Source organism: Ammodytes marinus, assembly GCF_949987685.1.
Source record: "Ammodytes marinus genome assembly, chromosome: 8".
NCBI classification, from domain to species: Eukaryota; Metazoa; Chordata; class Actinopteri; order Uranoscopiformes; family Ammodytidae; genus Ammodytes; species Ammodytes marinus.
In genome coordinates this window covers 18,842,321-18,859,881 of record NC_137212.1, presented here as the reverse complement: position 1 = coordinate 18,859,881, position 17,561 = coordinate 18,842,321, and the positions used below count along the sequence as shown (strand labels likewise).

At 41.4% G+C, this 17,561-nt stretch overlaps 1 protein-coding gene across 3 annotated transcripts; it reads left to right on the top strand.

Annotated features, from left to right (window-relative positions):
* Nucleotides 1-363: 363 nt before the first annotated feature.
* Nucleotides 364-17,350, top strand: safb (scaffold attachment factor B). 3 transcript variants are annotated; one of them, XM_080032326.1, is made up of 21 exons: nucleotides 364-625; nucleotides 927-1,017; nucleotides 4,234-4,298; nucleotides 4,423-4,629; nucleotides 4,725-4,784; nucleotides 4,894-4,930; nucleotides 5,734-6,199; nucleotides 6,572-6,621; nucleotides 6,705-6,811; nucleotides 6,958-7,107; nucleotides 7,540-7,625; nucleotides 7,781-7,821; nucleotides 7,934-8,013; nucleotides 8,385-8,527; nucleotides 8,702-8,819; nucleotides 9,021-9,271; nucleotides 9,570-9,747; nucleotides 10,592-10,674; nucleotides 10,762-10,820; nucleotides 11,028-11,082; nucleotides 16,234-17,350. In XM_080032326.1, the coding sequence occupies exons 1-21, from the start codon at nucleotides 473-475 to the stop codon at nucleotides 16,349-16,351; spliced, it is 2,598 nt and encodes an 865-aa protein (XP_079888452.1). In that variant the 5' UTR covers nucleotides 364-472; the 3' UTR covers nucleotides 16,352-17,350. The 3 variants fall into 3 exon arrangements, with proteins under 3 accessions (XP_079888452.1, XP_079888453.1, XP_079888451.1); XM_080032327.1 differs by having other exon boundaries at nucleotides 4,894-4,945; nucleotides 9,075-9,271; nucleotides 16,234-17,349; XM_080032325.1 differs by having other exon boundaries at nucleotides 4,894-4,945; nucleotides 16,234-17,349.
* The last annotated feature ends 211 nt before the right edge of the window (nucleotides 17,351-17,561 follow it).

Genomic DNA, 17,561 nt, shown 5'->3' with positions numbered 1-17,561 from the left:
AATGACCCAGCTTTGGGGGGGGCGAGGGGGGGGCAGCAGCTTGCAGAAGGTTGAGAACCCCTGTTTTATTGCATTCAACTGGCATCTGTACAAGTACAACCTTTGAAAAATGTTTTAGTAGCCATCACTGCACATTCCTTGTTCTGCCTGTTTTAACCATTGACCTATTATAAAAGGTTTTAACCTATGGTTTCAATGTAGGCCTACTGTATGTAGATTAATGCAGCCTTCTCCTGTGCTTGGCACCTACCTACCTATGAAAGTGCAGCCTCCTACTGTAGCTACATGCTAGTCCTTGGAAATGCGCTATAACTGTGTTGCGCATGCGCCCCGACGCCAACTGGCTCACCGTCGCCTCCATTTTGCAGTAGCTTCGCTAGCCAGCTGCCTCCATTTGTGGGTGCATCATCAGTAAATAACGTGCTTAAAAAGATTCACCTCGAGGTCTACAGATATTTTCGAGGAAGAAATTATGGCTGACCCAGCGGCAATTGTGGAGGATGTGGAGGGCGCAGGGGTCCGCAAACTAACTGAACTGAGAGTCATCGACCTGAAGGCCGAGCTGAAGAAACGAAACCTGGACACCACGGGCGTCAAGAGTGTGCTGTCGGAGCGTCTGAAAAAGGTCTCTTAGCTGCTCACTGGTTACACAACTAGGCGCTTATGAATACCAGTGCTTCACACGAATGTGTTCCCTAGCTTCACAAAGGCACAGTCAAACAAATAAAGCTGTTAAGCTAAGCTAGCTCGTGGGGTCCATTGACTTAAAATGTTTACTAGCCGCCGCTAGCTAGCGTTAGTGCCAATCAGCTAAACGCTCTAATTTTCGTGGATTTTTCTTTATACATCTAGCATTACTTTTAAAACTCTTCCTTGTATAATGTCTACTCAACTATTCGTTGTTTTGCTGCATTCTACTTCAACAGGCTATCGAGGAAGAGGGTGGAAATCCTGATGAGATTATTGTCGCCCCGGAGTCAGTGCCGAAGAAATCTACTCCTAAACGTTCTACCAAAGGTAAATGTTGCATATTGTGTGAAGAAACCTATACTGTAAATTATTGTACCATCTGACTCACTCTCAACTGTTAAAGGCCTACTTCACCGGTTTGAATATGAAGGTGTATTGAATTCTGAGATCCCATGTAGTATAAATGTGCAAAAAAAATTAAAATCGGTTCATCCTAGCCTGAGAAAAGGCAGAAAGAGTGTTTTTTTTAACCCTATATTTCTCTTTCTCGTGACATCACAGAAAGAGAAATATAGGGTTAAAAAAAACTTACTTTGTAAATATTACTGTGATGTCACAGTAAAAGACATCACAGTAATATTTACAAAGTAATTTTTTTTTTAACCCTATATTTCTCTTTCTGTGATGTCATGCGAAATATAGGGTTCCTGCCTTTTCTCAGGCTAGGATGAACCGATTTCAATTTTTTTCGCACATTTATACTACATAGGATCTCAGAATTCAATACACCTTCATATTCAAACCGGTGAAGTAGGCCTTTAAGAGCTTCTGCTGCTTGCAAAATGACACATGATACTCGGATCTAGTCTCGTGGTACTTGTGCTCGTGCACGTTCACTTGAACAACGCTGTTACATTACAACACAACAGGATTCAGGAACTAGTATAGTGTTGGAGACTGCAGATGTTGACCCATAAGCTGCGGTTGAATTCACAACACAGGCCACTGCAACTTCTGTAGCTCAAATGTATGTATGGCATCTGTAAGTAACCAATACAATTCAACAGCACCAACACCAACCACAGCTTTTAAGATGACCATAATGACATACTGATCATTCTAACCTTTAAGAAGGTAAGATTTCTAGTAGGGTTTTTGTATTGGACCCTTACACATGGTTCATGAAGATGCCATTTGACACATCCTCCCTCTTTTCTTTGTGCACCTCGGTGTCAACTCATCTTGACATGGCAAGCTACACATAACAGGAGTGACACCTTTTAGACAATATCAGGGATGTTAGGTCAGATAGGTGTTGTATTTGTTTGTGCTGGGTGTGTAACCCGGGGGAAATAGTGGACTTTTTGGATTTACTTTATTGATCCCCAATGGGGAAACTGGTTTGCCACCGTAGTCTGTACAACATACAATACAACACAGGAATACAGTAACAACATAAAACAAGCATAGTCACAGGGGGAGTGTGGTCCACTACCATAGTAAAAATAGAAGGTTAAAAAAAAGGAATAAATAACAATATTATGATGTGCAAATGAGCAATGTGCAGAAATAAAATAAAATCGGCAGTCATGATTAAAAAGCCTAGCTGCTGCAGGAACAAAAGACCTTCTGAATCTCTCTGTAGAGCATCTCGGTAGCAGGAGACGTTTACTCCTGCCACGTCTTACAAAAGTGCAGTGCGGGGGTGGTCATCACGTAATGGATAATAATCATAATGGATCCTGCCCTTTTTATCAGTTTGTTGACCCTGTTCCTGTCCTCTACTGGTCAAGCTGCCACCCCAACAGACAACAGCTTAAAAAAGGACACTTGCAACAATACTGTGATAAAAAACATTAAGAAGTGATCTGCTGATTTCTAATGACCTAAGTTTCCTTTAAAAAGAAACAGTCTGGACTGGGCCTTTTTAAAAATGACACTGGTGTTCACTTTTCAGTCAAGCGTACCGTCCAAATGCACACCAAGATATTTGTACCTGGGGACCACCTCAACTGACTGTCCCCTAATGAGGATGGGGGTTGCCTGTGCTTTTTTCTTTCTAAAATCAATAATGAGCTCCTTCGTCTTATCAATATTAAGAATCAGGTGGGCTTCCTCACACGAACACATGTTGTCATGTTGTCCCACATTAAAGATTTTTGTTGTGTTATGGAGAAAAAAAAATTAAGTCAAGATAATTTTTCTATATTGATGATATTTTACACAATATATAATTTGAGAATATTATATTCTAATATAATGCTTAAGGTTGAAGAAACCAGAGCGTTCATTAAACTATATTATACATATTTTGTGATTTATAGAATCACATTTAAAGGTCACATATTATGCTAAATGCACTTTTTAAATGTGTTCTAACATATCCATGGGTGCCTAGAGACTGCCAAAATATTTAAAAAAATAACACTCTCCTTTTCTCACTCTCCCCCTTTCTGAAACCACCACCCCTCCCCCACCCAATATACTCCAGTCAGAATTCTCCCCTTTTCTGACTTCACAAACTGGAAAGCCAGAAGCTTCCACTGTGGCATTGCGCAGCAGCCGTCATCAATGGGTTAACAAAACAATACAAGTTAGCTTGCCTTGTAATTCCCTGAGAATAATTTAAATAAAACTAAAAGCTGTGACTACTACGTGGTTTGGATATCTGAAATATGATGAAGCACATGCCGTCTGCAACTATGCCGTCAGTCTGTGCCAACAGGGACAGTCAACACAACTAATCTTTTTCATTATCTGAAAAGATAGTAAGATGGCATCCCAGCGACATACAGAAAGTGTGAAACTATGTGCAATAACAGGTTTTGTTCAGTGTCCTCCCGCAGCTGTTAGCAGTGTACGAGCAGGGCTGTTGTGCTGTTTTGAAACAGCCTCGCTCGCGCTGCCAACAGCTGCTTGTTGGCACTGACCATTGACCAACAGCGTAGTTGGCACAGTCTTAATCAGTGCTTCATCAATTTTCAGATTTCCAAACCGCTTTCATACAATGGACATTGTGTAACCCGTTTTTATCAACAACTTCCTCACCTTTTTGGAGGACAATTTGAGTGCACTTTCAACATCATCGCTCATTTCGTGGCCCCCTGTTGTTCCAATCAGCTGTTTCTTATTCGCTAAAGTTGCAAACAAGTGGTTCGCAGTAGGAAATGGCTGTGTTCTTTTGACATAAAAGGCAAAAACTGATTTTATTGTGATCCACTATCGAGATTGTTTTATCACTCTGCCCTACCTTGAACTTTGAATCTCTTGCCTATATATCCGTCATAGTCAATAATTGTGCTCTCTTTTCACACATACACACTAGTTACCTCCTATGCTCACATGCCTTTTTCTTCATTTCCCTTCGGCCATACCAATGGCAACTGGGGTAATCACTTCCTTTTTAAGAATACTCTTGGCAGGCAATGTGCAGATTCAAAGTGCCTAAATAAACAATATTGATTCAAATAAACCTGGTATGGACTGCCTCATCATTCAATATAGACTGGACATCGTAAATATTTTTTTCCTTTTTTTTTAAAGATGCAAGTAAAGAGCATGATGAACCAGAGGACAGCACTATCGATGAGGATTCCCGTGACGGCAATGTGAGTTTCATCTTCATGTGTATAACCACTGCTCTGACGAGATGACTTTACAAAATTGGAAGCCCTCCGGGGGAAAAAGTGTATCGCTGATTGTAGCAAATCTGCCCTTTTCTTTTCTTTTTAGGAGGAGCTTAACGATGATCATGAAAACATGCAGGAAATGGACATCCTCGACATGAACGTTCTGGATGATACTGAGAATGACAATGGAATACCGGCAATGGACGATGAGGATGACCCAGAGAATTTCCCCTCTGACGAAGACGCAGTGCTGAATGAAGAACATGAAGACAAGGCCTTAGAGTCAGGAGAGGAAGCAAGGGATCCAGAGGTGAGAAACAAGATAAAAACCTTTCTTCCAAGTTTGATCTTCTATCCTTCTGTCTGTTTCTGTATGTAACTGCGCTTGTATCTATTTTCTAACAGATCAATGATTCCGAGATGTTAGACAAGGATGCATTTACGACATGCTCATCGACCATTATGGTATGTTCACTCAAAAATACTGAAATTTATGTAAAGCTACGGTAAAACCTTAATGTCACAAACGGTCTCATTCATGAAATAAAATAATATTTTGTTGTTGTTGTTGTAGGCTGAGGATCTAGCAGATGCTGTGAATGAAGAAGCAGGTACAGTAGAAAATGGTGTGTACAAAGGTGGAGGCATCTTTTTCCAGCTTGGAATGCGAACACTGTATTTAGTTTAAACAAGAGAGACTGGAAGCCCAAAGGGAATTGCTGGCATTGTGTTGAGATTTGGTTAACCATTATTAATAATGTATCAGGTGAATATTGATTCAAGTCACCAATTATGTGCTTACAGTAGTAAATAAAACAGCACTGGTTAACAATTTGACACACACTGACAGCAATTACATTCCAAGATCAGGGAGGTGTGAGCCGTTGCAGGTGAATACAGTGTTTCCAGGTTGCCACATGAAGACCAGGATCAAGAAAACCAATCAAGACCCATCTGCTTATTACAACTTTTTAAAAGACACTGACTCAGAAAACAACTGGATATGAAATTGCTGGACTTGAGCTAAAGTTCTTGTCATCACAAATGGACATTGGAAAAGTCAAAGGCTGAAAGAAGATGGACCACAGCGGGAATCTGCTGATCTTGTGGCTCTCTTCAGCACTGAACTCTTTGTCTGCTTTGGATCAGGTGAACAGAGTGGTGTGGATCAACTTGAGGAAAAATGAGCCAAAGTGTTACTCGCACTAGTTGCTGCTTGGTTGTCCTCCAGCCTTTTGGGTTCACTTCCAGTCTCTCGATAGGGCCTGCTTCTTTCGTTTTAATACATAGTTCTAAGAGCACAGGCCAGTGGTCATGACGTACCTAATCCAGGCCTTGCCAGTTCCTCGTTAACCATTGCTGTGTTTCAGAAGTGATTAAACTCTGTGCCATTCTATTCCTGTTAAATCCGTAGAAAATGACAAAGTAGCCGGGTCTTGTTTATCTGAGCCGCTTAACGAAGATCACCAGCAGAGCACCGAGACGAGCCCTGAAGAAGAGCAAGCCGCCACCGCCAACAACACCGGAGGGGAAGAAAATGTGTCCGACACCGGCCCCAAGCCTGACGAGGTGGCCCCTGGAGACGCGGTGCAGCCTGTCGCCACTGATGTGGTGGAGACCGACGCCGGGGACATTGTTGAGACTGAGCAAAAAGAGGTCGGGGATGCACCGAATGTCCAAGAAGAGACAATTGACATTGAGAACAAAAGCTCGCAAGCTGTTAGTGTAAGCGAACAGGGCGCTGTGGGTGAAACTGTTGATTCAGAAATGGGGTCTAAGGAGGGTGAGGCGGATGAGAAGACAGAAGAGAACGCTGCTGCGGATTCAGCCTCGACTGTGAAAGAGTCCTCTTCTGTAGAGGGCGATGATCAGAAAAAGAGGTTTGTTGCTTTCTGTCTATTAGAACAACCAAAATGGCTATCTCTGTTGCATTGGCTCCTTTGTGCTAGCAAAATTTGGATGCTCTTTTGGAGGTAAATTCGTTCTGTGCCTTTTGTCTGTGTTCATTTTTCATTCCTTTACACTCGCCTATCTAGTATGGTTTCCTGTAACGAGTAATGTATTGGGATCGCCATGGGGTATAGTCACATTTATTCACTGTTAAATCACTGCACTATGGTACATGATGGGCTGATCATTGTCAGTTATGTATTATACCATAAAACACAAGTGTATATACATCCGTTTGGGGGGGGGGAACCCTGATGTCCTCACTGCTGTAAGTTTATGGCTTTTTCTTTCTTTGTCTCTAGCTCTGAGGAAAAAGATGACAAAAGAGATACGGAGTCAAAAGATGAAAAGGGTGAGTGACTGACTGAAGTGGTTCTTGTTCTGGTCATTCAAAGTTAATGCGTGTTTGATATATTGTGTATTTGTGTGTTGCAGCTGGAAGCGGTGCTGCTGCAAGCAGTAGCAGAAATCTGTGGGTCAGTGGTCTCTCTTCCACAACCAGAGCGACTGATCTGAAGGCGCTCTTTAGCAAATATGGCAAGGTCAGTCTACGAAGCTATCCCTCACCATTGTCACCATGCCTAGAACAAATCTGTTAGATTTGATCTTAAATTGAGGATTTAATGTTTTATCCCATTCCCTGATCCCCTCTTCCTCCTTGTCGCTTTCCCAACTCTGTTTCCCGCAGGTTGTTGGAGCTAAGGTGGTGACTAATGCCAAGAGCCCCGGGGCTCGTTGCTATGGCTTTGTCACCATGTCAACTACGGAGGAGGCCACCAAGTGCATCAGCCACCTTCACAGAACTGAGCTGCACGGCAGGATGATCTCTGTGGAGCGGGTGAGTGTCAGAGGAAAATATATGCATTCGCTCACCAATAACCGTGACCCAGCCCAGATAAACCCATTAAAGATCTGAGAGAATCTTTAATTAAAAAAGCCTTTTAAGCAGTTTTGCTCATCTGATGGACACGATACAAACTAGAATTGAGCACGGGTTGAAAATTGTTCATTGAGTCGTCACATTGTATAAATCCGTACGCTTAGGTCATTAAAATAAGACCAGATGACGAAAATAGTATAAAGCTTATATGTTTATTTAAGTAACAATTGTACGGTTGAGGGTAACGTAACTTCAGTGAATAAGTACAGTTACCGCAAGTAATCTTGATACCTACAATACCTTCATTTTCAATGTGTTGTGTATCAGTGTGAAATTGATTCTGTATGTTCAGTTTTTGTGAATAAATATGTTCATGTCTACACATTATAGGCTAAAAATGAGCCTGCAGGGAAGAAGCCAGCTGACAAGAATGACCCCAAGAAGTCTGGTGAGAGGGGACATTCGACTGACTCCAAGTAAGACCGCTTAGAAGTTTCTGCATGTTTGACCAAAGTCCATAAACTTTAAAAAGCCCCACCAGCTTGATCTTTTGAGCCACTGAGCTTTGTAACTGAGTAAATATGCTCACGGTAGAAAAGTAAACTAGTCATTGAACTGTTGTTTCCTATAGATCTGATGAAAAGACTGAGGGAGACGGAAAAGATGGCAAAGGTGAGGAATGTGGAATCATTTCCAGTTTGTGTCAAGTTAAAGGCTTACAAATGGCCAACCCAACATATTTATTTTTCCATGTGCTTGACAATTTCTGTTGTTTGTTTGACAGGACGAAATGAGAGGACTGTAGTTATGGACAAGTCCAAAGGAGAGCCAGTCATCAGCGTCAAGACCAAAAGCAAGGAGCGAGTAAGTGAACATTATACCCTATAGCGACTTACCCGACCCCTGTTTACCATCAATTACTCCTCCAATTCTGAATTGTGTGGTTGACTATTTATATACAATGTATATGTAAGATATTTACAATAATATGAGGAGAATACACTTCTAAGAGTTGCTTGTTTTCTGATGAATAGCTCTTTGTGTTGGGTCAAACCATGTTTACACCTCTCTGCCATTAATGCAAGAGAGTTGCAAGGTTCTGAGATGCTATTCATTTTGAGATGATGTAGATTTTCATACCCATTTCATTCAAATCTGCAGGCCACGTTTTTGTTATGACCTCCAGATACTCTTTCCTAACATTTAATTTCTTACATTTTCTCTCCTTTCCCCAGAGCTCAAAGAGTCGGGACCGTAAGTCCCTCAGTAAGGAGAAGAAGGAAATCTTGTCATTTGACCAGATCAAGGAGCAGAGAGAGCGGGAGAGGCAGCGACAGCGAGAGAGGGAGGTCAGAGAGGTGGAGAGACGCAGAACCACGTAAGGCTCATATAAAGGAGCTAGAAATCATAAACTCAACCCACAACAGGGCTTAACAAAGCATAATAAAGTTGTATGTAATTGTGCAGGGATATATCTTTGCACCATACGCTGTTTTTCTTGAATGGATTTATTTTTTATTGTTTCCTGAAATTGTTCTTTGCCATCTTGTAGTAGTGACAGGGGAAGCCGGGACAGTGATACCCGTCCTGACCGTGAGCGTGAACGTATCCGTCTGTTCCGGGAAAAAGAAGAGAGGAAACACTTGCTCCGCAAGAGACACTGGGTGGAGGTAACCTCAGAGTATTTATTCTCTCACGTGGGATTTCTCTGTCTTTCTCACTGCATTGCCATCAGTGTTTCTGCCCAGCTTTCCTGCATTATATTTTCTCTGCTGTAAATCTGTTTAATACATATAGTATTTTCAGCTAAAGTAATAAAGCAGAAGAAATGAATATCCCACCAGTCAATTTGTCAAATTTCTCATCGTCAGCCTCAGACTCGTGTTGATAATCGCACTGAAGCAGCGGGTGCTTTAAATTCCCAGGCTGAGAAGCAGCGACTTGATGCGGACCGTATGGAGCGTCAATTCTTGGAGAGGGAAAGGCAGCGTATAGAGTACGAGAGGCGGCGTGAGCAGGAGAGGATCCTCAGGGAGCGAGAGGAGCTGCGACGGCAGCAGGAGCAGCTGCGTTTCGAACAGGACCGACGCCCTTTTAAGAGGCCTTATGATATGGATGGCAGGTAAATAATTGTAACGGATGTAGTGAAGTGATGCTGAACAGAAATATTAGATCCCAAAGTAGTGGATGATGACAAATGAATCATAAATCATACCATGTCTGTAACAATCTTATGCTATATTGTGTCATTTCTGACACTTTATATCTAAAGTATTGTATAAAAGGTTGCCAGCCAAATGTAATCCATAACATCACAAAGTGGGAATGCTTAAGTACGTCTCTGTGTTTATATCAACTGTAAACAGAGCAGTGCAGTTGATAAACTTTATTCTGGATGTTTTTTTATTTTTTTCTCCTAGGAAAGATGACTGGCCTGATAAGCGCATGGCTTTGGATGACCGTTATGGCCGCTCAGATTTCGGTCGACAGGATCGCTATCAGGACATCGACCACAGGGACCGGGGCCGTTACCAAGATGACGCGATCCTGGACAGGCGCGACAACGCCCGTGGTGTCGGTGCAGACAGAGATAGTCAGGTAATGCCTACCACACACTAGAGGACAAAAGACTGACACCCTCTCACATCTTAAGGACAATTTACTCACACCTGAAGACAACTAGTCATTAGTTATTGGTCACAGACAACATTTTGCAAAGACGGGGAATCTTATATTGCAAAAATACAACTAGATTCCTTTTGAGATTATGATTATTTCCAATCCTGCTACCGGGGATAAAGTGATTTCAGTCAAATAAAAAGTTATTTTTTAGCAGGTAAAATAGACTTGATGGACTATTATCTTAACCAAGTAAATATAAACAAGTATATGCCCTTATCGCGTAAATGTCATGCCCGATCACGTTAAAAATTTCAAATTTGCGTTGTGTTTGGTGCTGGAGAAAGCACACCCATTGGTTGTTTACAGTGTTCACGTCATTTAACTTCACTGTTTGCATGAGCCAGCCCTAAGGACTCACGATAATATCAAACATCTTTGAGTTGGTCAAGACGGGAAGAAAGCTGACTGAAACCGGGTCGGATGACTACCTTACACCAAACGACTAAGATTATAGGCGCGCGCCACAACTTGAGCAAGATTCTAGAGATTTCATTTCGACACTGGAAATTTGTCTGCGACTGTCAAATCGCGTTAGAAGTCGTTTGGTATGAGGTCGGCATAAGAGGCACTGACCCTTCACCCTTAACTTAGACTCAAAACTTAAAAAAACTTTAGGTTCATTGTAGGGCATAGACAATATGTGACACAGTCCAGTCCACATGTAAACAGATGATCACAAGGCTGTAAAACCTCACATTTGTAGCAACTTTAACAGGAAAATGGTGTTCAAGTTTTAACTGTCTTACGTTTCCTCCCTCAGCATTTTTCAGACAGGTCGGACCGACATGGCAGAGACAGCCGAGACTCTTGGAGTGGAGGTTATGACAAACGTGCTAACACCAGGTGAGCACCGACTTCAGCTCATACTGCCTTCAGTTAGGGTCACATTTAAAAAAAAATATATATATATAAATATTTTTTGTTTTTTAGGGAAGGAGGTCGAGACTGGGACTCAAGTCGGAAGATGGATGGAGACAGAACATGGCAAAGTATGTATATGTGTTCTTTATAATGTGTGTACTGTAATGCTTGTTACACCAACTGCTTTCGTGAGATTTCACAAATACAGCAACAGGAAAATGGTGTTGCATGTCCTGAAACTAGTTCATACCTGACTATATGACAATAGATAGCAACAGCTACTGCGGGCCTTGTCTGTGTGTCTGATATTTGGTTCTTTTTTTTCTTCTTTTTAGGTAGAGACGGTGCCATCCCAGGCCAGAGCCACTTGGCACGTGGAGGACTGGCAGGGTGAGTGTCAGAGTGAATATCAGATGACATTTTTACCTTAAAGAGCACCTATTATGCTTTTCAACTTTAAAGACCTATAAACGTTGTTATAATGATTTTATAGTCATGTTTAACCATACAATAAGTGTCTGGGGTGGCTGTGCATAGCGCTTAACACTAGGGAGGCCGGTCGCGATTCACTTGTTCAAATTTCCGGGATTTATCTACGTAGAACAATCTGGATTTTCCATGTATGGTAATGCTGCAATGTGCTCGGGCACCAGAGATGGAAATTAACTTTTTTGCCTACCAGCCACTGTGGCAGGTAGATTTAAAAATCTACCAGCCACTCATCTTTTTTACCAGACACTTTTTATACGCAATATCTTTTTTAATATAGGCGTTAATGTTATACAATAGTAAGAATAGCTAATAAGTGTTTTTTCATACAAATGTTTTCCATCAGAAGTGATTTCTACTGTAAGTAGGTGCTACCAAGGAACTGAGTTGCAAATACTCTTACTATATATGATACACAATACACGCCATCTTTATTTCAAAACATTTTATAATTGAACTCCATATATACTCTGGGTTCAATGCAACTTTTTTTCCCAACTGGTCCGCTTAGCCTTAGCCAATAGATCCGAGTTTTACTGGCCCCTTGTATATTTTCACTGGCCCTGCAGACACCTTTTTTCATCATTTAGTCAATAATTATAATACAGTATTGAAGTTACCTTTTAGATTTATTTTTTTATTTTTAGTTAATGATATGAAATGTTGATATTGTGCACAATATCAACATTTCATATCATTAACTAATGAGAGATGAAGGTCTGATCAGTCTTTGTGGTGTCGTAGTGTTTATCACTTTCTCCATATGCAATAGGGGTGTGAATGTGTCAAACCAATGACCGGTTTTCCACTTGCGCTCAAGTCGAATTTAAAAATAGAAATCTGAAAATCAGGGGTTATGCCGTTTTATTAATGGGAGATGTCACCGTGTATGCGAGTTCAGGACTGGTCGTGAGCGCGCTGCAGGAGCGTCAATTCTGCAAGGTGCGTGCATGAAGTAATCAGCTACACACAAGAGTCCGGTGTGGGACCATTTTTTCACTGTTGATAAAAAACAGTGCAGTGCAAAAGATGCAGCATAATGTTAAACGCTCGTCTGAGGCTATGGTGTTAAATCATCTAGAAACACACAATGCCTTCGTCCGAGCAAAGCAGCGTTTCGTGAGATCTCACCAGTGAGTGAGTGAGCCGCCGCGCACGGAAGAACTCTGTGGTTTGAGGCTCAAATAATAACCGGGGATATTCTCCCCGTTAGCGATGTCGATGGGAAAGGCATCCCTGTTTGTATACGATCTGATTGTATGTCTCGAGCCTTAAAACACAAAGCCATGTCGGCAAACTGACTGCGCGACTCAAGGGACTGTACAGTGAGGAGTCCCTCCGTTAGTTTCTGTTTTCAGCCGACACAATTACAATCACCTCCTAAGCACGGACAGCGTTTAAATAAAGCATCTCATTTGTATTACCATTAGGGCTTTGATGCAAATACTGTATCATAACGGCGGCAGCTCTGCTGCTTAAAGGAAAAGCGCAGTTTTCACTTTATTTTCAGCACCTCAACCTCTGCTGTGGGAAGAAAAAAAGGGGCAAAGTAAGTCGATTGATTTGTCGACTCATGCCTCCACACGTCTCGCAGATAGTATTTCCTCGCGGAGCGGATCGCGCCGTAGTTCAGTTCGACTAGAAAGGCAAAAACAAACTGTGGGACTGTGCAGCGCCCTGGCATCATGTTTATGACGAATGTATTAAATATGCAAATTCGATCGGACCTGACTGGAAAGTATTACCCGACACAGAATTTACACGCCAGCACGCAAATCTACCCGCATTTGGCGTGTGGCGGGTGTTAATTTCCATCCCTGTCGGGCACGCTCCTGCCATGCCCCCACCTGCCTGCTCAAATCTGCCCGCACGCTGCTAAAAGTCTTACGGAAGGTAACCAATTACAAAGGAGTGGGGTTGGCAGGAGGGGGCGGAGAAGGCAGGCATGCAAACTAGTCACCTTTCGGCGAAATTCGCCGTTTTGGAAACAAAATTGGCCACTTATGTGATTCGTGGAGATCCGCTGAGAAAATATTTTGGGGGGTGGTGGGTCTGATGGCCAGCACTGTGTGTGTGTGTGTGTGTGTGTGTGTGTGTAGGGAGCGGAGCATTGACCTATTAAGGAAGTGGAGTGACCATAGTGACTAACTATGATTGACGGATGGTAACTCCTATCATGTGAGCTTTGACGGTCATTTGGCCAATCAGATCCAGTATTTGTCATTGAGGGGCGGTGTCAGTCAGCCAGAGCCTCTGCAGGGAAGTTTACTTTTATTGCTCTCCGAGTTATCGGAGCGTCTAAGTCATGGTTCAAGTAGCCGCAGTATTATTATTGTACCGTGTTAATGTGCCCACTCAGTATATGTGAATCACTTTTAGAAATAAATTCACGGAGTTTGCCAACCGTTGTTTTACGGCCGTTTGCATTGATGTATGCGCGCGGTGATTAATGGCCGCGATTTGTGGATTGTCACTGCAGATTAACGTGTCACCTCAAGTTAATAATGTGCTTTTGGCTATTGCTGTTTTCACGGTTTTTGAATGGTGCATGGTGTTCTAACCGGCACACTTGAGGTGAATGTACAGTAGTGCTCATAGCAGATCAGCGCTGAAACAACACACTCACCTGTTTCCTCCGCCATCGTCATATTTTGCACCGTTATGTTCCAGCCTTCCGCGACGTGTGTGTGTGCGTGCGCGTCTGTGAGCTTGAACACGAGAGAGTGTATTTGTATGCGTTTGTTTTGATGGTTGTGTAGCAAAGATAATGCAAATCCTGTTTGCCACAATAAAAATAGTTTATTGTAGGCAAGGCAAGTTTATTTATATAGCACAATTCAAACACAAGGCCACTCAAAGTGCTTTACAGGGGCAAGATTAAAATACATAAAACACATTAGAAGACATTTAAAAGCGAATGAAAAGAAGTAAAACATTTAAAAAGTACAGGTTAAAATGGAAACAGAAAAGTCTTCAGACTCGATTTAAAAGAACTGAGGGTTGCAGCAGACCTCAAGTTTTCTGGGAGTTTGTTCCAGATATTTGGTGCATAAAAACTAAAAGCTGCTTCTCCTCGTTTAGTCCTAACTCTTGGGACTGTAATTAAACCTGTCCCAGACGACTTAAGGGCTCTGGACGGTTCATAACGTATCAGCAGATCAGTAATAGCCTGGCATTCCCAGACCTGCCACTAGGCGCTGGCAAATTAAATTTGCTGCGCGTGTTGGTCTGGACACGCTCCGTTGAAGCTTTATCAAGAAAGCCAGAAATCTGGCTGGTGGTTTCAATTGGTTCTATCTAATATGGGCGCGCCAGAGCCCTTTATATGGTGCTCTGGGGAGGACGTAACCGGATGACGACAGTGACGTGCATGCGACGTCGAAGCCGTGATAGTAAACATCAAATATGGCTGCGGTTATGTTGTGTGAGTTTGAGACTGCTTTGGCCTCGACCCTTAACGATTTGGAAGACGGCACTCAAATCTTTCATTAGCAAGTAAGTGGAATGTTCTATTTTGCCGACCGACAACGGCAAACGTTTAATTTAACAGTTTAACAGCTGTTCGCTAAACGAAAGGGGCTTACGTCGCCTTGTGCATCGCTCTGATTGGTTGTAGTGCTATCCAACTGCGTGCAGTGGCATTTGAAATGCACGAGTAGGAGCCGCCCCTTGAGTTGGAAATTACTAATGATCGTGGCCAGACCCTCTATCGTTCAAGATATCAGGGTCTGGATTTCCAGGCTAGATCAGTAATGTATTTTGGCGCTAAACCATTTAGTGCTTTATAAACCAACATCAGTTTTTTGAAATCAATTCTTTGAGTGACAGGAAGTCAGTGTAAAGACCTCAGAACTGGGGTAATGTGATCCACTTTTTTGGTCCTAGTGAGGACTCGAGCAGCAGCGTTCTGAATTAGCTGAAGCTGTCTGATAGATTTTTTTGGAAGGCCTGCAAGGACACTGTTACAGTAGTCAAGTCTACTAAAGATAAATGCATGGACAAGTTTTTCTAAATCTTGCTGAGACATAAGTCCTTTAATTCTTGATATGTTTTTAAGGTGGTAGTATGCTGACTTATTAATTGATTTAATGTGTTTCTTGAAATTCAAGTCGGAGTCTATGACAACACCAAGATTTCTGGCTTGGTGTGTGGTTTCTAGCATAACAGATGTAAGCTGTGCGCTGACTTTTAATTGTTCATCTTTGGCACCAAAGACAATTACTTCAGTTTTGTCGTTGTTTAATTGAAGGAAATTTTGGCACATCCAATCATTGATTTGTTCAATGCACTTACTCAGTGCTTGTATTGGACTGTAGTCTCCTGGTGATATGGTTATGTAAATTTGTGTGTCGTCTGCATAATTATGGTAGCATAATTTGTTCTTATTCATAATCTGAGCTAGTGGGAGCATGTAGATGTTGAACAGAAGAGGCCCAAGAATGGAACCTTGGGGGACCCCGCATTCAATATTGTAAGGGAACAGTGGGATTGATTTGAGGCTCCATGTTATTTTCTGTCTTATTTATTGCTGGTTTTTGCTTGCATTTTTAACCGTTTTTCTAAGCTGTTTTTAACGTTTTTCTTGATAAATACACACTTTGAATGGGAAAAGTCAAGAAGGTTGGCTGACTAACTTGTTTTGCTCATTTTACTCATCTGATTTATACATCTGATAAAATAAAAGTTTTCTTTATCCTTAATTCTCTTCACCAGAATACACCAAATTGCTTCTCTTACATGTTCAAATCACAAAAAAATCTTCTGGGGGGATGCCCCCAGACCCCACTAACGTGGTTTGTTTTCGGACATCTCACCTTTTTCATGGCTTATGAGTTTGCATGCCTGAGAAGGACAAAGCCGAGTGTTGACAGAGAATGCTGACAGCGCCAAGATGAAAAATTCCCGAAAATCAACATAGTTTTTTGTGCTTAATGAGAAATTAAGACCAGAAAAATAGAATAATAGGAGATCTTTAAACCCTTTTTGAAAACAAACCACAGCTCACAAGATCACCAAGAACTAATTATTTGGCCATTGTGTGTTTGTCAACAGCCGTGGAAGCTACATGAACACAGGAACATCTCAGTCCCTCTCTGGAGCTCTCAACAGACAGAACCAGCTCATGCAGGGCACCGGGCTGCAGGGTGCAGCCTTTGGCCGACGCTACTGATGACAGTCTGTCTTTCTGTGAGAAGACGAGTAGGACTGTTTCAGGAGGTTGTGTCACAAATGATGTGACCATCTTGGTTTTGTACATGTTTTAAATCTTTTTTTTTTTTTTTCTTTTTTTTATTATTATTATTTTTGTTGACCCAATTCCAAACTAGTTTTGAAGGGAGCTTTATTTTTTCTGGTCCCTTCCCAAATATGTGTGATGTTGTGATCTCCTGCCTTGTATTTGTCATTCAATCCAACTTACCTGTTCACAAAAATGTTTTGTATATGTAGGTTGGCCTGTGGTGGAGAGTCATGACGGAGCTCTGTGTTATAGATTCCGATGTTTTCTAGACACACTGGTGGATGGACCTAACCTCACCAGTCTTTTGCCTGTATCCAACTCTGAAGCATTTTGAGGTTTTTCATCGATGTTAAATGAGCCGCAATTAATTTCTTCAGAGCCTGAGTCTCCTTTTTAATTTTGGATGTTTTTCTTTAAGACAGACGGTTGATGAAGTTTTTCTCCTGAAGAAAAGGTTTTAAACTAAATGTCACATTCAGATTATCCATGCTTCTTAGACTTTTTTTTTTTTATATTTCAATCACTTTTTTTTCTTTGTATATAGTATTGGATTTGTGTGATTGTTGGATAACTGTAATAAATGCCCATGAAGCGTGTATATTTTTATTATCTATTGACTGAAAAATATAAAAGATAAATTGGGGTTAGACATTGTTTCAGCCTAAGTAATTCAATTATGCTTTTAGTTTATTGCTTACAAGTGTTATGTTTCATTTCCTGGTCCTTTTGACAGTGTAGTTAGTAGTTGGTTCACTTTGATGCCATTGTGGCAAATATCTGCTGCTTGTGTCTTGTGCAGCTTGGTGTTTAAAATTCACTTGGTGAAATTGAATCAAACGTAAACAACTTTTTTTTTTCTTTTTTTTTTTAAAGCAGTGATTCTAGTCCAACAAATACTCTCACTCATATTTTAAAAGTCATTTTAATTGCCCTGCATTGAAAACACACACTTGCACACAATTAAAACAATGCAACATTAAAACAACCATTTCATTGTATCAAAGGTTACATTGAGATTTGGGAAAGTTTTACCAACATTGAATAGTTCCATATTAAAAAGGTTGTTGCATCTGAGATGTAATTGGATTTAAAATGAGGCCAATTCCCACATTGATGGCCATAGTTGTAACTTTAGAACTTT